At 41.0% G+C, this 23,195-nt stretch overlaps 1 protein-coding gene across 1 annotated transcript in view; it reads right to left on the bottom strand.

The window, feature by feature from the left end:
* Positions 1-4,717: 4,717 nt before the first annotated feature.
* The window catches only part of ergic1 (endoplasmic reticulum-golgi intermediate compartment 1), a 28,097-nt gene continuing 9,619 nt past the window's right edge, over positions 4,718-23,195 (bottom strand). The window contains exons 3-10 of the mRNA XM_080774827.1: positions 20,206-20,278; positions 19,303-19,397; positions 15,152-15,276; positions 13,011-13,115; positions 11,996-12,059; positions 10,091-10,191; positions 7,800-7,922; positions 4,718-6,270 (exon numbers count right to left, since the gene is read on the bottom strand). Of these exons, the coding sequence (XP_080630953.1) occupies positions 6,163-6,270; positions 7,800-7,922; positions 10,091-10,191; positions 11,996-12,059; positions 13,011-13,115; positions 15,152-15,276; positions 19,303-19,397; positions 20,206-20,278 (794 nt within the window). The 3' untranslated portion in view covers positions 4,718-6,162. The remainder of the gene's footprint in view (positions 6,271-7,799; positions 7,923-10,090; positions 10,192-11,995; positions 12,060-13,010; positions 13,116-15,151; positions 15,277-19,302; positions 19,398-20,205; positions 20,279-23,195) is intronic.

Genomic DNA, 23,195 nt, shown 5'->3' on the forward strand with positions numbered 1-23,195 from the left:
ATATTGCCATTATCCCATGTACAGTGCATACACAGGGCCTCCTCATTAATATGCTAGAACTATTGATGAAATGATTCTATCCATGACATGACATCAGAGTCAACAACTTAGATTGATGAGTGACAGAAACCTGTGACTTCAGTATAATGTATTTTTTTAAGTTAAGTTAACATGTTAATACCATGGCCCACAGCCATACAACCAGACTTTATAGCTGATCAACAAGTAGCCTATTGCAGATTAATGCCCCATATTTTACCGAGAGGTATTATTGACAGTATTGGACAATGGACACAGAGCCACATGGGAAGGAATGTTATAACGCATTACATCTTACTGCATGCATTTAAGTGAAAGGCCCTATATATTTTTATGTTGTTAAAATCAGTGTTAAATTGCTCTATATAGTCTGATAGAAATCATTGCAATTAAGAGTGTCTGTTCTGTAACAGCGAGGGATCTCCCAGTCTCTCCAGCTCTTTGGCAAACAGAAAGGGCATTTTCAGGTCAGGATACCAATTGCATCCAGTCAGGAGAGAGAGAGAGAGAGAGCTCATATACAAGATACAGGGTAAACAAGTGAAACTGGAAGTGATGCCAAAAGAAATGAGCTGAAACACTATAACACTGAAGCTGATAATGGGTATATGCGGGCAACTCGCTTGAAAAAAGCAATGATTACTATCACAATGGAGCTTTAACTTGCTTTATACAGAGAACGTCCTCTTTACTTGTAGACTAAATACTCAAACAATTGGGTTTTCCCCCCAATTCATTATAACCAAATCATTAAGCTAAATGGTTCGCATTCGACTCTAAATAAAGACGGGTTGTTCAACAGGCACATGATTGGACCAATTGGCATTAGTAAGCTGAAAGGCCTCCCAGACTGAGCTGCTCAGTAGTTTCTGTGTTTTGCATGCCCAGAACTTTTCAATATTTATATTGGATGAACTTGATCCACTTAGAATCAGTGGGACAGTAACGAATTATATTTAGTTGAGTAGGGGCCAACTCCTAAGTACAACATTTATATCTGTATATACATTTACATTTATCTGTAGCCTATTTGTAATTTTGGATGGACTTTCACTTCACTATATTTCAGAAAGACAGAAATTGCACTTTTAACTCCTTTTTTGAAAGGAAGAAAAGTACCCTACTACCTAAAAAGGCAACTAGTTATCTTTGTATCCTCCAGGGGGTGCTCACACACTATTGTAAAGGATGCATTCATACCTGGCCTGCTGAATAAGCTTGGCTTACAGTTTTTAACAAGAGCTTGTGACTAAATAACTTGGATCCATCAGAACACAGGTTCTGCTTCCTGAAAAGTAAGTAATGCCGTTTTGGACATACAAGGTTTCTGCTGAACAGAATAACAATGTTAAAGTTGAGTTTTAAGTTAAAATGAGTTTGGACGGGGGCGTGTTTGATCAAATTAAATATCAAAGATCTACATAATGAATCAAATGTCTGGGGTGCACACAAAAGTAGAGTTAAATGACCCCAGAGTGTTTTAAAGTGAAATACCCATTTAACTAACTATCCCCATGCCCAAACACATTCCCAACACAACAGAAAAATAGACTTGTGTGCGCACTGAGGCATATAAGCCTCTATGCTGTCCAGTGCACAAGCTGGGACACAATAGGCTATTTATACTAATTACTTACTATGAACTCTATTAACCAAATGTATTCACATATCTAATTCTAATATCTGCAATATATTATACATTTATTGATTTATTAAGATAGTCTGCTGTTCAGATACGTAGATTAGCTCATTAAATAATATGCACAATACAAATATTTCCTTCAGAATTTGAATTCTACTGGAAAAATGACCATGTGATCAACTGTGAAAGTTAACATGACCCCTAGTGTGCGTGTCCCTTTTCTGGGCAGCTCATATAGGCCCTACATCATGTTGTGAGCTTGCCTACATCTGCTATTTTGGTGTAGAGGTTTAGAGGAACTAAAGTAGGTGGCCACGTTTCAGTTAGTAGCAGTTAAAATTATTTAATTCAAACTAACTAAACCACCAAAATGTAACCAAACAAGCTGGAGTAGTAGAGTACTCCCAGTGGCCTGCATAGTGAGAGAGAGCATGACATTCCAGGTGGGCCAGATATGCACTGATGACACACTCCACCTACCCTCCCTCCCAATCACTCTGGTACAGTGGCCTGAAAAGACCTAAAAGAGAAGCTGCAGAAGCTGTGAGGGACCATGTTGGAGTTGGACAGCAGCATTGGGTTAGCTCGCTTTGGCAGCCAGGTCAGTACAACTAGAGCTGTTGCATAACATCTACTCAGCAGCGCCCCCCTGTGTACCTCTGTAACCTTTTCCAGATGCATAGTGAAGTCCATTCCCACCTAACCAGAGACAGCATAGCAGACCTGACCATGCTCACGTTCACCAATCACCACTGAAATTGGAAAACACTCATTTAAGATTTGGAGGAGCAGTAAGCTGGAACTCGCTACCCCTTTCCCAGGCTGAATTAAGAGGCCAAATCACAATCACCATTAATCGGTTAGTATTTGGGTCCGTGGCGCCATAGGGCAATTTATTTTCCCGGCACGTGGCGAAGAAGGGCCTCTCCAACTCCTGGAACCCAGGCCGAATTAGAGGCCCAGCAAGTCTCTGCTTGACGATTAACACGGCATTCGATAGGCTGATGACCAATCAATCCATTGGGTTCCATCTCAGATCAATGGCACTAAGGCAGTATACTTTTAAATTATTATTTATTGGTATGACTTTAAAATATTAAATTATATATTGTCAATAAAGTCTTTAGTGTTTTGCCAACTTTTTGGGGGCCCACTTATAATACTCTCGTGGCCCAACAGTGGGCCACTGAGAACCACTGCTCTCTCTACAAAATATAATGGCCTGTCGTGACAGTGGAATGAAGACATCCTCCTGGCTGGGTGACAACCAATGAATGAAACCACAACAGAATGAATCGTTAAGTAAAATGTCAAGATCGTGATTCGTGACTACGCCCTAACATCTACCTGGCTTGGCATTGCATGGTGCCAGCACTGCCCAGCAGGCAGCCTAGTGACCCCATTCCCACCCAGGGAGGTGGAGGAGGAACTGGGATACGCAGTGCTGTGCTGTGAGGGATGAGTACGTTGAAGGTAAACAAAAGGCTTGAAAAGGCAGGATGACAAAGTGTGAGTGAGTCACCCTGAAGCACCTCTTATCTGAGCCACAAGTACGCACGCCCTAGTGGCAGTTAATGACGGTTGAATGGCCCTGTGTGACACACTGCTGTCACACACTCTCACAACCTACTATGCACACATGACTGTATAGCTCAGGGAAACAACTATCTGACATGATCTAACACCACTTCATAGTAAGCCTTGCCAAATCCCATGAGGCCCAGGAGCCTATCTCCTGTTTCTGTAGCGTGAGGCAGCTTGATGTACAAGTACAGACCCAGGACATGATGTACAAGTACACCCCCTGGACACGACGCTAATATGTTGCAGGGACTTAACGTCGCCCTAATCCAACCCTTGCGGAGATGCGGAGTGCCAAGCAGGGAGGCACTGGGTCCCATTTTTCAGAGTCTTTGGTATGACCCGACCGGGGATCAATGGGGGCTTGGATTGCTCAGATTTAAGGAGGATGATGTCATCAGGCAAGAAAGGAAGTGAATGTGGGTCGAATCAGGCTGAAAAATATGGAACCATACATCACAGTAGATGTCATAATGAATCACATAACACAAAGTCTGACACCAACAAGAAGCCATGCTGTTATTTGACCCAGTCGGTGTCGTGCGCTTCTACACAAAGATTAGCGTAGCCAATAGAACCAAAGCACATTGATTTGTAAAGTACCTTTACTCGAGTAACAGGATATGGCAGTACAAAGTAACTTGAGATGCAAAAAAAACTGGAAGAGCAAAATGACCTCAAAATGCCCGAAAGACCAGTTATGGATATTGTTTATCACTGTCCTAGATCTGGATTGCTATGGTAACCAGCGTAAAAAAAAGACAATGAAGAAATTGAAAACTGTTATAAAGCTCACCGTTTCTCAACGTTGGGTCCAAGGACCACCAAGGGTCCGAGTGGATCCTTAAGGGGTCTGTAACTTGAGTGTAACAAAATGGAACCAAATGGACCACTCTCAGAGTTACAGACCAGCAAAGGTCCATTGGGACCCCTAGTGGGCCCGCACCAGACGTTGTGAAACAGTCTTATAGCCGACACGTCACCTCTTTTACAAAGCCCACACTTCATTACAACCTCATGGAATTTCATATTCACACCTGTCTAAAATAAAAATTACAACTGACAGTCTGACAATCAACACAAAATAAAAAACAAAACTGTCTTCTCACGGAAATAAAAAATGATATTTCCAACTTTCACTAGGAAATTAAAAGAAATAAGGACATTCGACATCTACAGTAAGATCATACATACGCTATTAAGGTTGATTGAGAGATAACTATGTTCACGGTTTCAATTGTCCAGTTCGTCTGACTGCAAAGAGTAGACAATACACATACTGTTGTTGTAAAAGACGTACAGTATTTAGAATCTGTGTAAATACTGGATTTACAGACATGTCAAAGAGAAAGTCAATCCAGCGGGACATGATAAATGATTAAAAGGACGGCAGTGATTCTTTTTGGCACCCCAATCTACAATGTCAAAATGTCAGTATTTATTTAACTCTGAAACGGCTCCATTTTGTAAACTACAGACCAGAGTCCATTTGGACTCCTGGTGGTCCAAGGACCCGATGTTGAGGAACAGTGCGCCTACGGGACGTAAAATGAATCCAGGATAGAAATCAAAGGCACGCAGTTTACAAAGTAAACAAAAAAATGATTATTCCCTTTGCACAAGTCAAATCTCGTAGAGTATGGCACTTTTATGATTAGGACAGCATCTGTGTGCTTTTTGCCAGGTGCCAACGACTGTAAAGACGACCGTAGCTGCCTCTAGGCTACCTCTAAGCCCATAAAACCCATAGTCTGAACGGAATAAAAACCCATACTCTGAATGCCGCAACACGGAGCGAGTCGCAACAGAAGCTAATGTTATGAGCCAACTGGAGCTAGAGGAAAGCCATAACAAAACACAGCGAGTGAAACAAAGAAATACGTCGGAAATGAACGAAAACAACGCTACAAGAGCTTGTTGCACCTGGAAGTCATGACTGAGTCATTCTTGTTCCTTCAACAACTGTGGAAAGTAATTGTAACAATGGGATCATTTAAAGTTCAGTCCTTAAAGCACAGGCTTAAACGATACACGAACATCAGCCAAAGATATCCTTCAATCGACCCTTGTGTGGTCGCGTGCACACACACACACACACACACACCCCCACACACACACACACACACACACACGCACAGGCTTTCTGGTTCATTTCTTACACTAATTTTGACAGAGGAGAAACACCTTGTTGCTGTCGGGTAGAAACCATATCGCTGCTGTCAGGCAGAAACCTCTCATCTCCATATTTAAACTTTTGGGGTTTTTTCGTCAATGAATACCCTACTTGCTCATACTACACTGTAGTCTGATCAAGTACGATATGTGACGCTGTAGTAACTACAGCGTCACAAAAAAGCATACGAGCTTGTGGACATGCTACTTTTTAATTGAATTTAAATCCTGAAAAGTTAAGTAGTGCTGTACAAAAGTGGCGAAATATACAAACTACAAAATCACAATGCTTTGGACGTCAATCATGCGATAAAAGATCGGATTTATCAAACCTTTTGAAAATGAAAGTAGTTAACTTAAGACTGGATTTCATAAATATTTAATTTATGAACAGTATTAACAGGAGCATGTAACTAAATTTCCTAAAAAGTAACGTTTTTTTAAGAAAACATCTGCCCGACAGCGACGATATTTGATGTACCCCAACGAGTCAGTGGGCCAGATGTTATGACGAACTAGATTAATTGAGAAGGTTTCGCACATTGAGATGTAGCCTATAAGCCATGTCGCCTCACAGCTATTGCTATCACTTAAAACTAATACTAATTTGTGGTCCAATCTCAACAAATTGCATGGTCTTCTGAGCAGTATCCGATTCCACTAATCAGGTTGGCACCCTTTACAGTTATAAATACGTTGTGGGGGTTTGGGGGAGCACGAAACCGCACTCAGGACATTTTGCCAATCTGGATCTTCTTCCAGGCCTCAGAGGCAGTGAATATGCAGGAGTCAATGATGCCGGCCACTGTGAACGTTCCTCCGATGATGGCACAGATCTGAAAAAAAATCAATGGATAAATCCATACAAAATAATGTATTTGGCTGCGGATCCGCATCTGAAAATATGTTAGCCAGTATAGAAGGGCTCGTCGGTGCTCAACAGGGACAACTTGAATCAGAGAATAATACCTAGGGCACTTCAGGAGAGACTAAACTACCCAAATAAAATATACTGGAGCACTTGACTGGTCTGGTATTTTCGAAATGTCAGTCACCCCTTTAAAACAATAAATACATGCAGCAGACCAGTCGACTGCTAGCTCCAGTGTATAGATAAATGGAGAGCCCAGGTATAGATAAATGGGTCTGGCTGATCCGTGTTTGTTTCACAATCCGCCCGTTTCCACCTCATTCCACCATTACACGACCACATAAGTATGAGTTTGGACTACGACACGTGGCCTTGTCAAGGCTCGACTCGGCAATCTTGAGCACTGAGTCATAAACTCGCTATAAGTTAGTCATCTGCCTTTGCTTTCCTCATGCTGAAGTCATGATAAAATAACACACGGAGCAAACAAGAGCGTGGCTCATCGCTCAGGCAGCCACAGCATTTTGTCATGATTCCCCTGAATTCTTGATGAGGTCCTGATGACCTGACGAGGACCAGCTGAGCAACACTTTTATTGCTCAACACGGATCAGGTGAGGGGATCGTGCCCGAGGCCAGAGGGAAAACATTTCGAGAGCTTATTTCTTAATGCTCGTTAGACAGAAAGACCCCATAAATAAACGATTTGGTGAACATGTGGTGAGTGACCGCCTCAACAGAGGTCTGTTGAGTCAGACCACTCGTGTGTACAAAAATGCACTATTTGCTGAGCCATTTATAAGGCTTCTGGACTGGAAATATAGTTTATTGTGGCTGTGTCTGGCAGAAACCTATATCTCTTTATTTCAACTTTTGATGTTTTTTGGTAAATGAATGCCCAGCATGAATGTCATACACACAAGTGAGCTTGTAGACCTGTTTCGCCGTTTTGTTTAGCAATTTTTTTAAGGTAAAGGGGTTAACTCTGTCAAAACAACGTTTATTTTTTATTTTTAAGTAATGGTTTTGGATGGACAGCAACAATATCTAAGCTCTGTATTCAAGAGAGCTTAAGAGCACTGGTTCCCAAACACTGGGTCGGGACCCATGGTTGGATCATGGACCAACTTTTATGGGTCCCTTTATTTTTTGTTTCCTTTCCTTTTTTTTCTTTTTAATTATTACCATTTCAAAACATCTCCTAAAAACATTCCAAAAAAGCTAAATGAATAAAAAAAACATTCATTTTTCCCCCCAGTAATTTCATGAAGAAATACGGTAAAAGAAAAATCAAAGAAATGCCATGAATTAGTAAACAAATGATGAAGTAGTAGTGAAAATAGCTGATCTACAGGCTCACAACGTGGCACGGAGTAACACATTGACACTGTTGGGTCCAGGGGAGACTTTTGCGTCACGGCACAGGCTAAAAAGTTTGGGAACAACAGTTCTAGAGAAGTTTAGAATAAACTAAGTCATGGAGTCGTTAACTTACGGTGGTAATGAAGCGGTACAGAGGCGGTCTTTTCTCTGTGTATTTGACTGTGATGGGACTAAGGTCGTATCTGAACCAGATAGCTGGGATGATCCGTCCCGTGTGACTGTAAGCCACGTATTCCTGTAGAGGGAACACACACACACACACACACACAAACATACACAAGACATTTAAAGGCTTCACGACATTAATTTTCATTTTGTTTTTCTTTCAGGTTTTATGACCTCAATTACACCCAAACAACCTGAACTTTGAACATTCAGTGGGTTTTCTGTGGTCTGGGATTTTCTCTGTGTTCTGAAGCCTTTTGAGCTACAATTTGCCAGCAGATGTCACTGTTGAGGTATTTTGCTTGTCAATCATCGCCTCTGCTCCGCTCCCCCCAGGGAGGATGGAGGGAGAAGAGGGGGCGGCATTTGTCATTTTAATGTAAATATCAAGGATTTTACACATTAGATAAGGCCTGCCATATGCATGACATTTCTTTTTTTAAACAATGTTTAATCATAATAGTAAAACTATTGGTGGAGAGGTTTGTCTAACCGATGTTATGCTTAGCTGTGATTGGATTAGCTATAGGTGAATTATACAGTACGTACATTATGCATGCTCCAGTGAGTTGTGATATGTTATTTCCATGTCATTGACCTGAAGATACAGTGGACTCATTGTAAGTCCGAGACATCACTCAAGTTAGAACTTAAGAAAAGATTCAAGGCAAAGAAAAAACGATAAAAAATACCTTTAGCGTTAAAGGCCTTGTCCACAGGCGGCTTTTAGACTATAAACATGTAGCAGCAACACATTTTTGGTATGTAGCCTTCGTCACACCCCGACAGAGGCTACAAGCCAAAACGCATTGCAGTGCTCAAATGCCGGAACAATAAAGTTGAAAGGTATAACGACGTACAGTTTCAACAGGTCTAAATTGGTCAAATGAACCAATTTCACTGAGCATCTTCAATAGCAAACTCACCACAAGTCAAGTCACATACGTTCTTATTATAATTTTGTATTTGTATAGATGCTCAGCCAATGTGAACTCTATGTCTATTAACAGACTCATGACAACATGAATCAGAATTATTTAACAGGATAAAAATGTGATTGTGTGATGACTCAGCGTTCTGTCATGATTGCCACGTGCTAACAATGAGTAACTGTATGTACATTGTATGTCCTGATTATGAATTGAATACCTCAATGGAAACAAGACCTCAGGGCTTTTGACTATTGGTCCGATTGTCATTAGACCGACAACCTACCTCAAACCCTAAACTAAACCTAAACGCAAGCACGGGAGTATTGCATGTTCGACCGCTGTTTCCATGTCGGTCCGTTGGTGTGTCTAATGTGCGTGTGCATCCCCTGAAAAATGCTTTTCAAATTATTATTTGGTCTTTGATGTACAGTATTTTGGGTTTATTTGCGCCCACTGTAGCTAGCTGACAACATAGTGAGGAGGACACTCTCTCTGTCTTGTGACTTGTAGGCGGGGCATTAAGTCATTATTTGTTCTACATATTGGATATATTTTGACATGAACGTATAGTGAGGAGGACACCCTCCCTGTCCTGGCCCCGTTGGCGGACACGGGCATTCTGGGAATTAGAGTTATTTATTTGTGTTGACATCTAATGAAGCTTTTCCAAGTAGTTAAAAGGTGAGCAATCACTTCCGGTTGAGTGGACGAGTTAAGAGGGAGGCATAGTAACGTGTGGAGGCCATATGTTGCAGGCTGACTCCATAAACACCATCACTGTAATGAGCCACCCACCACCACAGCTTCTCAAACTATGGGTCAAGATCCCAAGTGGGGCCGTGGGAAGGGGAGGGTGGTTTCACAAAGACAAATATTATTTATTATATCATATATCATATATTTTCTTTTTAAGCATAGCTGGGAATGCATTTTCTTTTGTGTTTTTTGGTGATTTATCAGGGTTATGTGTTATCAAGGATATAGCATATCCTTGATAACACATTTACCAATGGTTCAAAATCTACTTTTCCGTAGCTTTTGAACTTCTTTGTAAAGACACAATATAAACAGGAATCAGTGTTGTATTGAATGTTCTTATAATTATTTCTATTCCAGTCTACCATGTATGCTTTATTTTTTAAATGTGCTTATTTAAGTGCGTGTCATCACAAAAAACAATGGGGTCCTGGTATAAGTTTGAGAGACGTGTGCGCTCATGCACACACACACACACACACACACACACACACACACACACACACACACACACACACACACAAACACGTAGTGGGAAATGAAACACTACCTTATTGGCTACTGTATACTGGTATGAGAATCTCTGTTTGCCTCCCAGATGTTCATAAACCGTTGGAACAATCTTCAATATGTAGTCATGTGAGGCTAGAGCTGCAATGACAAACAAACAAAAAAGACATTTTATAAAGAGTGTTCCTTTTTTTACGTGACCTAAAAATGGATGCTTGATTCAGCAAATGATGCAACCTAATGAAATCCACTTTAGTCATTTCCTTAAGGCACATTATGTGAGCTGTTACGATTCACACTTTCCATTTCAGTGGAAGCTCTATTCCACGACCGGCCACTAGGTGTCTCCTGATCCCATCATGCAGTGTGGGCCAGCAGACATGCTCAGGTGACACAACTGCATTGTTGTTGTTGTGGTTCTCAACAGTGGTGAAAAGTAACCGAGTACATTTACTCAAGTACTGTACTTAAGTACAATTTTGAGGTATTTGTACTTTACAATTTCCAATACGTTTACTTCTACTCCACTACATCTCGGATCCAAATATTGTACTTTTACTCCACTACTACAATTATTTGAGATCTTCAGTTACTAGTTGCTTTGTGGATTTAAATTATTATTATTACAAAACATACATTAACCACTTCAGCCCTATATACATTTCGGCCTCACGATGCAACGCATTGTGAGCTTGTAGATCGGCTATTTTCAAAATATAACTTTTCAGGATTCAGATTCATATCAAAAGTAGCAGATCAAAAAGTAGCACATCACAGTGATGGTGTTTATGGCGTCAGCCTGCAACATATGGCTTCCACACGTTACTATGCCTCCCTCCTAACTCGTCCACTCAACCGGAAGTGATTGCTCACCTTTTAACTACTTGGAAAAGCTTCATTAGATGTCAACACACAATAAAGGACTCTTCTTCCCAGAATTCCCATGTGCGCCAACTGGGCCGGGACAGGGACGGTGTCCTGTCCTCCTCACTACGTTCAGTGGAACGCTGGGCAAATCAACCCAAAATATATCCAATATCCAATATGTAGAACAAATAACTGACTTAATGTTGCTCATGAACGTTAATCAAATAATTAAGAAGCAATTATCCACCCCCCGACAAGTCACAAGACTTTGTAATTGGTGCTAAAAGGAGAACACAAAAATCCCTGAGGGCTTGTTTCCATTGAGGTCCTATGTATTCAATTAATAAATCAGGACACACAAGGCGTGCAAGTACATACAGTTACTCATTGTTAGCACGTGAATCATGAAGAATCATGACGGAACAGCGACTCAAACCACTGATGCTCCGGAGAAGGCTGGAACCCCTACATGATTTTCCGTTGTGATGTTTCAATTTATTTCGGATATTGTCTCTGCTAAATACCGCTAGCTATTTTCAAATGGCCGAAATATGTATAGGGTTGAAGTGGTTAACCCATTCTGAACGGGAACCCATTTTGGTGTTAGCATCATGTTATGCTTTAGCTATTGAAAAATAGCAGATCTACAAGCTCATAGCGCGCCACCGAGTGGCGCGCTACGAGCTTGTAGGTCTGCTATTTTTTGAAAAATCGAAGAGCGACTGACATTTTTTAGAATCTGATCTCAGGTCAGAATGGGTTAATCAGACCCAGTGTGTGTCCAGTGGAAACCTCGTATGAATCTGATCTCAGGTCAGAATGGGTTAATGTCCGTTTTGTAATAATAATAATCAAAATCTACAAAGTAACTAGAGTTTTCAAATAAATGCAGTGGAGTAAAAGTACAATATTTGGAATCCGAGATGTAGTGGAGTGGAAGTAAAAGTATTGGAAATTGGAATACCTCAAATGTACAAGTAAAAAGTACAGTACTTATTTGTACCACTGTATTAAAGAAAGTCCTGAATTACTGGTATAAACATGCACAGATATATAATAATAAAGCATGCAGACATACGGTTTGATGCCATCCTGTCAGCTCCTCCCAACGCGTTGAATGCACCTTGAACATTATGTACCTCCTGTGAGACAAGGGAGAGCACAGAGATATTTATATAACCCACACTGATTGTGTCAATCAATTGTATCAATCTATCACTGTGCGTGTGTGAGTGCGTGCGTGCGTGCGTGCAACCAAATTGACACTTTGCCGTGTGATGGTGTTGCGTGCTAAAAATAACATGTACAAGTAGCTCGTAGCTGGGATATTTTAGGGGCTGATAGAGAGCAAGATAAGACAGGAAGTGAGATAGGCTCAAACAGGAAACAAACGGTACAGGAAGTGACATTTCAGACCTGGAGCCAGTAATTTAAAAAATGCATACGGTAGATATGACAAATAATTACTGATATATTCATTATTTCGTACTTTACAAAAATATTGTCACAAAGTGATATACAGTAGCTGAAGCTTGTAGATCAGCTATTTCAGCTTTTTTTTTATGAACATTTATTTGTCTGCAACGATTATGACGAAACAATTGCAATTATCTGAAATTTACAATTTAGCAGACACTCTTAATCCAGAGCGAATAACAGTAAGCAAGAACAAATAACATGGTAATACATCAAATACATAAATAGTCATCATGAATCATATGCAAGCTAAGAAGCTAACAGTGGAATATCTATAATGAGCCTATGCATATACACTATAGAGTGCTATGTCTACATCAAATTATATCTAAGTTACTTAAGTTGAGCCTATGCATACGCATGTAAGGTTGTCGAGGCTAGGGCAAGTGCTACGGTAAGTGCTACGGGCTAAGATGGAGTCTGAAGAGGTGGGTTTTCAGACTACGGCGGAAGATTGGGAGCGAGTCTGCAGTTCTGATTGCAATAGGAAGTGCATTCCATCATTTTGGAGCCAGAAGTGAGAAGAGCCTGGGACGTGTGGAGCGTTGTCCCGGCGCTTATAACGAAGGTAAATTATTGCGATGAAGACGATTATGTAATGATTGTGCCAGGCCTACCCCTAGCTTCTCTCCAAAGGTCAGCCGGTGGATTGTGTGTGTCATGTCAGGACTCTGAGGCTGCGCTGTGGCGCTGTGTGTCGACACGTGAAAGTTCCCTGGGACCTGCAGCACAGGTGAGCACAGTACAGAAACATGTTACGCCAGGACAGGTGAGTACAGTATAGCAATACACGTTACGGTCAGGACAGCCTTTTGATTTTAAGGTCCGCCCCTAGCGTGATAAGCATTAAGCCACGGACCTTCAATTGATACCATTTTGAATCCTGAAAAGTAACGGAATTGGACAGATGAGGTTTCACCCCGACAGAGAAGATGTGTGTGTAAAATGCCCTGGTGGTGCCCATATGTGACGTTAAAGGGGAATAACACTCATTTTCAACATTGAACTATGTCATTAATATACCTTAGAGTTGTGTGGAAAAACTAATAAAAAAAGTAGCGTAGAACTGGAGGACTAGAACTTGGTGTCATGTGATGTCACTGATCACATGACTCCAAGTTCGAGACCAGTTCTAGGCTAAAGAACTAAAGGAGGGGACTTTTTATTATTTCCATATTAATGACATAATTCAATGTTGAAAATGAGTGGTATTCCCCTTTAAGGACCAGTGCAATAGAGGTGTATCCATCCATTAATAAACTAACATTATATACTATAGCAGAAAACAACAGTAATAGTAATAATAGTGGATCTCCAATCTCAGCTATTTTTGTGGAGTGTTCACCTCCACAATAAGGACCCTAGGGTTCATGTGGTGTAATCTTACTGTCGATTAAAAAGTTTAATCTTGGTGACTTTTGCAGGTTAGAAAACTCAAGCTGGTGTAAAGCAGGTGCCATTCAAGTAAATATTTTTGTGACACCCCAAATACACACACACACACACACACACACACACACACACACACACACACACACACACACACACACACACACAGAGAGAGAGAGACGTGGGTCGATGACGTGGGACGGTGACTCGACTCGTGCCATTTCGCGCATCGACACCGTGGTCAGAATACAAAACTCGGTGGGAAATCAGAATGTCCCTTGCTTTCCGCATGGATAAACATCTAACTACCTGGCATGTTCCACTACAACGGCCCCATTATTCACAAAGCAACTCTCCCACTTGCTCCGCCAGCACCTTTAACAAAGTTAAGCACGTTAACGTGTACAACTGTCGGGTTAATCATTTTCGAGGCGCTGGAAAAACGGTGACGCAAAACGTGGGGCAATGTTGTTGGAGAGGCCACGTTTTGGAGAGGTCCCAGGACCAAGAGCGTGATGTGTTCCATTTAAACAGAACCCTTTGGAGAGGTCCCAGGACCCAGAGCGTGATGTGTTCCATTTAAACAGAACACTTTGGAGAGGTCCCAGGACCCAGAGCGTGATGTGTTCCATTTAAACAGAACCCTTTGGAGAGGTCCCAGGACCCAGAGCGTGATGTGTTCCATTTAAACAGAACCCAATTTGAGATTGAATATGTGCAGGCACTAGGCAGGCTGCCCTCAATCCCCTGACGCAAGCAATCCTTTTATTATTAAATGTCCAAGTAGACAGTCACAGCACATAATCTAACAGGCTCAGTTCTACATTAATCCTAAACTTGTACTAGGCAGGCTACTTAATGTAAGCCAGCTAATGCAATTGCGTGTGACACTGTGTGTGTGTGTGTGTGTGTGTGTGTGTGTGTGTGTGTGTGTGTGTTACATTGAAGGGCCAAATTTCCTAACAATGGGGAGTATATTGCCACTCTGTGAGGGGACCGTGGATGTGAAAAGGTGGCCCTGCGTTATGCCATCCTGACGGAGCTCAAAGGCACGACGGGAATCCTGCGACACGTGTGTCGTTTACGATGTCACGTCACGATGCGTTGTGATGCAACACATTGTGAGCTTGTAGATCTGCTATTTTCAAAAGCTGTATACTTGAAACAGGAAATTCCACATAATGAGTACTTCTACTTTTGGTACTTTAAGTACATTTTGATGCCCAACCGATACTTTGGTACTTCTACCCAAGTACATTTTGAATCCCAGACTTTCACTTTTTCACTTGTAACGGAGCATTTGTATAATTGCAGCATTGATACTTTTACTCGAGTACGTTTTCCCACCACTGGTAGCGGTGGCGCTTACCTTGTTGATGGTGAACTCGCCCTCGAAGCGGCAGCCGTAGCCGTCGTTGAGCGCCACCTTCATGGAGTTGTCTATGTGGCCCACTTCGTGACGACCCATCTCATCCTGGATGTCCAGACCCACCACTGACCAGCACCACATCGTGACATCATGCAGGGGAGAGACGGATGGGCAGAGAGAGACAGACAGGCAGGCAGAGAAAGAGAGAGAGAGAGGGGCAGAGACAGGCAGAGACAGACAGAGAGAGAGAGAGATCGAGACAGAGAGAGAGTGAGAGATGAGAAAATAATGTGTACAACTTTTTTCACAGGAAGTCAATAAACAAATACAAAATAAGCACTTTGTTGGTTGAGCTGAGAGAAAGCGAAGAGAAAGTGTGTGTGTGTGTGTGTGTGTGTGTGTGTGTGTGTGTGTGTGTGTGTGTGTGTGTGTGTGTGTGTGTGTGTGTGTGTGTGTGTGAGAGAGAGAGAGAACCAGCACAGTGTAGTATCGTTGCTGTCGGACAGAAATCTTGTTGAAAGATATGGATATGAACTACGTTTTCTCAATACCCTACTTCATGTAGGGTCATTCACACAGTGTTTCACAAAGCAGCGAAAATAGCCGATCTACAAGCTCTGAAGCTCATTGTGAGGCTGTAGATTGGCTACCTTCACACAAAATAAGTTACGCTGGAAGTGAAAGTGCTTTCATAAATACTGACTGAGCCAATGTAAAGTATTATTAACCACAACTCTATGGGACTAAATAATAACTACATTGGATCCATCGGAAGTAACACAGGTTTTTTTTTTTTTTTTCTCCAAACCGTAACAGTTATGGACGTACAAGGCTTCCACCCGACAGCAATACGATAGCTCCATCCCTCCGACATGCTCTGGCTGTTTTTTTCCATTCACCCCTCCTGCCCCTCAACCCCCCCCCCCCCCCCCCCCCCCAACCCCAGGCTTCCCCTCCCCCGTTCTCTCATCCCTACACCGTCTTGGCATGCTGGACCTGCCAGGGGCTTATTTTCAGATACCCCGTCTACGTATTGGCTGGCTGGCTGGCCCCCAACCAACGTCTGCTAGATCACTGCTTCACAAACACTGGGTCGAAACCCATTTGTGGGTCACGGACACATTTTTATGGGTCCCTTTATTTTCTTTCCTACATTTTGTTTCTAATTATTATTTCAAGACAGTTTAAAAAAAACATTCCCCCCAAAAAGCTACATTTTGTAAATTTCTTGAAGAATTCCATAAATTAGAAAACAAACAAAAACAACACGGCGCGAAGAGACACGTTGTGAGCTTGAAGATCAGCTATTTTCACTAGTTTGGGTCGCGGGCAAACATCTAATTTCTCCTTTGGGTCACGGGCTATAAAGGTTTGGGAACCACTGTGCTAGATGAAGCTGTCAAGTGGCCAACCAAGAAGAGTCACCGTTTGGTATTTGAGACGCCGTCTAATCCAAAGCGGCACTTTCTCCATATACAGAGCATTAATAGAAGCTCTAGCTTGGCTCTCTGAGCCTTAAAAGCCTTTCCACATAGAGCGGATGTGTGGGCGTGTGTGATTATTATTATTAAAAGGTTACTGCTGCACATTTTTTCTGCTTTTCCATCAAGTCACAAATCATATTCTGGCAACGTGCAAAGGTCAGTGGCGCACTGCAGCGAGTGTGTGCCTGAAAGTTGGCTGTAACTGTGGAAGTGTTGCGCATAGAGAAAACGGATACACGGTGGAGACGGATGGAAATAGCAGCTTTCCGTGATGAAACAATGTCTCCGTTCTTGCTGTATATACACATTGAACTTGAGGTGATGATGTTTGATAAGGTTAAATATCTCTGCTGTCAGAATGAAACCATCTAAATCCACACAAAAAATGTATAATCAGGAAATGACAAATTCACATTTTTCAGGAAATTAAGAAATCCTTATATTTTTAAAACGAAGCAATACTGCCTCATCAAAGTTGGTGTTGTGAATTTATATATTGTCAATTACTTCCGTGAGAGGGGGAGAGGTGGTGGAGTTAGTTGCTTTAGCACAGTTTTTTAGGGTTAAGAGGTTTTGTCTGAAGCGCTTTTTACTACTTTTCATTGGTTCAATATTTTCGAAACAGTGTTGAGTGTTCACTGATAAAAAAAACTAAACCTTCAAAAATGTAGTTGTTGTCGGACACCTTGTATATCCCAGGAAATGGAAGAAATAACCTGTGTTCCAAAGGATCCAATTCTAGATAGGCTATTATTCCGTCACAAGCTCTTGTTAATAGGTAGACTTAAATACCAATATTTTTTATAACCATGGGAAAATTCCCATTCTACTACTCTGCCACCAAAATGTGGAATACCCTGACAAGTGAAGGTAACCACAAGGGGGGGTAAGTGCATATTCCCATAGAAAGGAGGCATCATACACTCCCGCCATTTCCCCCCCTTTTTTCTCTTTTGTACATAGTGTTCTGAATACGATTTAATTGAATACATTGAATAAGTTTACATTTTTGACAAATAATCCGCTAAATTGCAAAACTGGCTGATCTACAAGCTTGATGCTTTTTGTCAAACTACAAAGTACGGTAATCATTTCGCAATAAACAAGATTCAAGCTTTCTGCCTGACAGTTAACGATTAACTCAAAGACGAAAGCAGAGCGGCAGAGCAAAATACGGCTTTAAATGCATTCCAGTGAAGTTGGACAGCTACAGCAGTGGTTCCCCAACTTTTCAGGTCGAGACCCAAAAGAGACATTAGACATTTTAAATCATTCATCTCAAACATTTGCACGTCCCGTCTCCCATCTATGGTGGCTCAACCATCCCACGTTTTAAATCTAAACCAGTGGTTCCCAAACTGTTCACGCCGAGACCCAAGGGAGAGATTAGACTTTGCCTGGAAACCAAACTAGTGAAAATAGCCGACCTACAAGGTCACTCGCATGGAATTTCTTAGATTTGTTTGTTTTAAAATGTATGTAAATCAGTTTCTTTTTTATGTTTTTAATGTATTAAAAGAAAATGGGATTTGTACTCTAGTTGTGACCCATAAAAATTGGTCCGTGACCCACAAATGGGTCACGACCCACTGTTTGGATAACAGTGAGCTATGATGCACGTATGAAATGAAGTAAAGCTTATAAAACTACATTCAGATAGCATTAGTAATCAAACATTCAAATAGCATTAGTGATTATATTACAGTCAGATAGCATTAGTAATTGAATTACATTCACATCATATTAGTAATAGCTGGAACACAAAGAATGAGACCTTTACAAACACATGTTCCACAGCTGTGTGACTGCAAGCCAACATAACACACTCTTACTCACACACGCATTAAATGCACAAGTTTACCCACAATGTAATTCTTTACACAGGCATTGTTCTCTTTGCTATTTCATTTCTTTCCTCCTCGTTCTCCCTGTCCCTCAGTTTATATTTCCTTGCACAAAAATTACTTATTTACACCTGTACCCCTGATGACGCACTTGATTCAAAAATATGTTTATGTCGAGCACCCCCACAACTCTGAAAGTGTACAAAATAGAACCAAATGTACCCCCGAAATTGCCCATTTGGTTCGATTTGTGCACTCTGAGCTACAGACCTCTAAGGGTCTATTTGGAACCCCCTCATTGAGGCCAGAGGATCCGTGGACTCCACTTTGACACTTACACTATCAGAAGTCTACATTATCAGTAGTCGCTTTGAAAAACCTCTCTCTGTGTCAAGTGTTTTTCTTGGCCGTTCTACATGTGAGTGTTCTAATTTTAAAATCTTTATCGGATGTTTTTTTGTTGTGGTCCGTTTGCCGTTTGCTTTGTTTTGAAAAGCAATAGAAAGATACATGAATTATCATTATCCAGTAAAACAAAAAAAAAACACCACCACCCGTCTACACAACAGGGCCTGGTAAACAAACCATTTTCTGGTTTAACAAGCCGTGTTCCTTATCTGCATTCTCATTTGTCCCCCATGGACATGTGACACGAAACGATAACGAGGAAACATAATGAGTCCGTCCGATAAGATCGGCAGTTAACACGGGTCATAACTTGTCATAACAGGACACTCATAACATACATTCAGAAAAGTAAATACAATGAAGAGAAGAGATGAAGAAGATGAAGATATATTTTAATATGTGTTTATATACTCACAATCACAGTGTAAGTTTGGCAAACTGACGTTTAAACTCACATCTATCTTCCCGCCACTGTTTTTATCGGGATCATCTACATACAGCTCATTTACGCTGTCAACACAAACCATAAAACAACACAGAGAGACAGACAGACAGATACACAGACAAACAGAAGCAAAAAGACAGGGGATAGTTGTTAAACGAGGTTGAATAAAATAATTTAAACCCCAGATAAATCTAACTCGACTGAAGAGCTATTTCAATAAGACTATAATATTTCCCTGCATGTATTTTTATCTTCAACCTAACTGCAAGGAGAATAACTTGTCATAGTCAGTGTAATTTCCATCCTGTCGCTCCTCTGCCCAAATTGTCGCCTCTTAACCAAGCACTGAGAAGCTGACGCATGCTCAAGGCCAATTTCCTGTGAGAAACTGTCTCCGTTTTGTCGGGCCAGAAGAAAACATCATCGTCGTCATCATTATAACCACAGCAGTGACATTATTAAAGATCAGTCAGTGGATTGCACATATTGCAGCAACAGACTTATCCTGGGTGGCGACAAAGAAACCATTACAGTATTTCATCGCTGTGGGGAGAACTTGTATCTCCATATTTCAACTTTAAATGTAAATGAATGCCCTACAAGTTCACAAGTGAGTGAACATGAAAGTCATTAGTCTGTCTGTGGGTTTGATAAAAATGTAACCAATAAAAAGTATTAACAAGAGCTTGTGAGTAAAATATTAAGTACATTGGATCCATTTGAGCATACTGAAAAGGAATGGTTTGGACGTACAGTACAATGTTTCCACCTTGAGAATGATGAAGGTGTGTGTGTGTGTGTGTGTGTGTGTGTGTGTGTGTGTGTGTGTGTGTGTGTGTGTGTGTGTGTGTGTGTGTGTGTGTGTGTACCTACATTTCAGTGGCTATGAATCCCGTCAGCTCTGACAGGAACAGGAACAACATGAACACACAGCACAGGATGGATACTGTGGACACAGGAGGACAAGGACTGGAGTTAAGACAATTATAAGTGTGTGACATTAAAGTATTCGGGGGACAAATACTTTAATGTCTTTTCAGATGGGGGGCCGTGGCCAATCACAGATTAATTTGGGGGTCCTTGTCATGAAAATGTTTTGGAATCACTGCTCTGGGTAAGCTTAAGTCGCTGTGGGCTAAACATGTTGTTTTGGACTTAAAATAATAATCCAATTTCAGGGCACAGGCCAAAAGCAAATGAGTCACACAGTGCATGGCCATTTGTGGAAGACTGATCTAAGCCATTGACCTCAATTAAAATCACAGCAGTCATAAAAATGTTCTGTAAATAGCTCTGTTTTACAGGCGGCGTTAAGCATGCCATTACACTGCTTTTTAAAGAGCCTCCTTTGGTGAATACTGTTGGATGCCAATGCACCGGGCGGCCATTACGACAGATCTCTTTTGAGAAGGGTGATCTCATGCCAACGTAAGCCTTCGGAAACCGGTCAATTCGGGTTTCCTGGGGACCAAACTCACAAGCTGACAACCACCCCTAGACCAAACATGGCTCACTGCACAGCCTGCAGGGCATTGGACTACGATGAAGGAAGAGACCAAATTAAGAAGTTGAAACAAACAATAATGAGCAGTTAACCAGTGGTGGAAGAAGTACCGGTACTCGATTATTTACTCAAGTAAAATTAGCAATACCACAATATAAGAATACTGTGGTAGCCTATTAGTAACAGTCCTCCATTAAAATATTGTCTAGAGTAAAAATACAAAAGTATTGGCATCAAAATATAAATAGTACAGTACCAAAGAAATAGTACAGCAACATTTGTCAAATGTTTTTGAAAATAGCAAAATAAGTATAAAATAGGGCTGAAGCAATGTTTTATAATGTTAAAACTATATATCTGCATTGCAACTATTAACAATAGCTGTCAAATAAGTGTAGTGCAATAAGTAAAAAGTACAATATTTGCCTCTGAAAGTAAGTTGGAAGTATTTCAGTACTTTCCACCACTGCTTTGAACCGAGGGAAAGGGAGAATGTGTATAATTGTATAATTGACAACAGCTCAGGCTGTCTATTAAATGTAATCTAATAATGCATCAAAAAAAGAAAACAAATCTGCCATATAAAACGTCATACGTTTCCTAGGTTATATATAGGAGTAAGAGATCCAAGCTTGCGTAACTGTGGTTAATCTGGCACGAGATACATACACACTGTTACACACACACACACACGTATTATACTATATTCTAGTTATTAGAAGCTCCACACACACACACACAGCAGGTGTGAACTGTGAAGCCTGTTTACGTGGCAACAGTATCCTAGCTAGACCTCACGAGACCTGGCCTTGTGGTCGACAGAGCGTCACACAGGACAACCTGCTGAGGACTTCTTTAAAGTAAAAGTGGTGGAAATACTCAAGTTAAAAGTTAAAAACCCTGTGTTCAAAGTTTTTTTACTTGATTGAAAGTACAAAAGTATTGTCACAAATCTTGTCACAAATTGTCACAAATCTAAAAGCTCACAGCGCGTCGCATCGGCTATGTTCAAATAGACAAAGCATAAAATAGGGCTTAAGTGGTTAATGAATGTGATGTTTTGCATTAATAATCTAAACCTGTAAAGTAACTGTAGAGGAGTCGAAAGGACAATTTGACCTCTGAAATGTAGTTTAATAAGTAGTAAGTGTCGCTAAATAGGGAAATATTCAAGTTGAGCGAATGCATCTCAAAATTGTACTTGAAGTACTAACAGTACTTGAGCAAACGTACTTGAGTTTATTTTCCAGCTCAACCTGCGGCAGAAGGTAATGTTTAACTGAGACACAAACAATAGGGAGTGTCGCCATGACACATCGGCCACCGATCCGGCTCCATCAAAGGACACGTATAATTGTCCACAGGCCTCTGGGCTCTGGGTGAGTAAGGGGATTACATGCAGATCACAGAGTAATGAGTTACTGAGCCTAAACCTAGAGCTGCTCCACAATGGAAATATTGACGAGACAACAAAAAAATTAAATAATCACTTACAGTAAAAAGAAAAGATCTCACACAATGTGGGTTTGAAGACGACAAAAAAACTCATCCTTCCATGTGGTTGTGTTTTAAATGGATTCATAAAACACAGGCTGGTTACCAAACACGGGGTCGGGACCCATTTATGGGTCGCGGGCCCTTTATTTTTAGTTAGTTTATTATAATAAAGCAAAAAAAAACATTGCATAAAAAGCTAACATTTTCATGAATTAAAAAAAATCAATGAATTTGATTTCAAGCCCTGTTAGGGCAATCACGCTAAATACTATTAAAATCTGGTCAATCATTGGCCAAATTGTCAAATAATATAAGAAAGAGGCTCACAACATGAGCCGTTGTGAGCTTGTAGATCTGCTATTTACACAATATTTATCTGTGGAACCAAGTCAAACTAAATGCAATGCCCCAACTCCTACATTCCAAGTGCTTATCAGGGTGGGGGTCTCCAGTTCAAATATGATACATTTTTTTGGGGGGGGGGTCACGACCTGAAAAGGTTGATAATCACTGCTGTATACAGTAATAAGTGTTGTCCTGCAGAGTGCACACAAGCAGTAACTCCATACCTCAACTCAACACAGTGCTCTCAGACTCAGCCTGAGGCGGTGGACATGATGTAAACCAGGCAGGAAGGGAGTTCCTTGATAACATTAACGCCCAATTTGGGTTGTATTTATTCAACTAGTACTGCTGCTGATAAGTCAATGGAAAGTGGAAACATCTCCAGCACATTTACACATTGTTGATCAAGATCAAAATACCTATTTTTTGTCAGAGGAAATCTTCCCTGACATCGTGACAGCTGAGTAAACAAACCACTTTGTCACCTGGGCTTGGCCGATGAATAATCAAAAATAAA

The sequence above is a fragment of the Protomyctophum bolini genome (genome assembly GCF_963924005.1).
Source record: "Protomyctophum bolini genome assembly, chromosome: 10".
NCBI lineage: Eukaryota > Metazoa > Chordata > Actinopteri > Myctophiformes > Myctophidae > Protomyctophum > Protomyctophum bolini.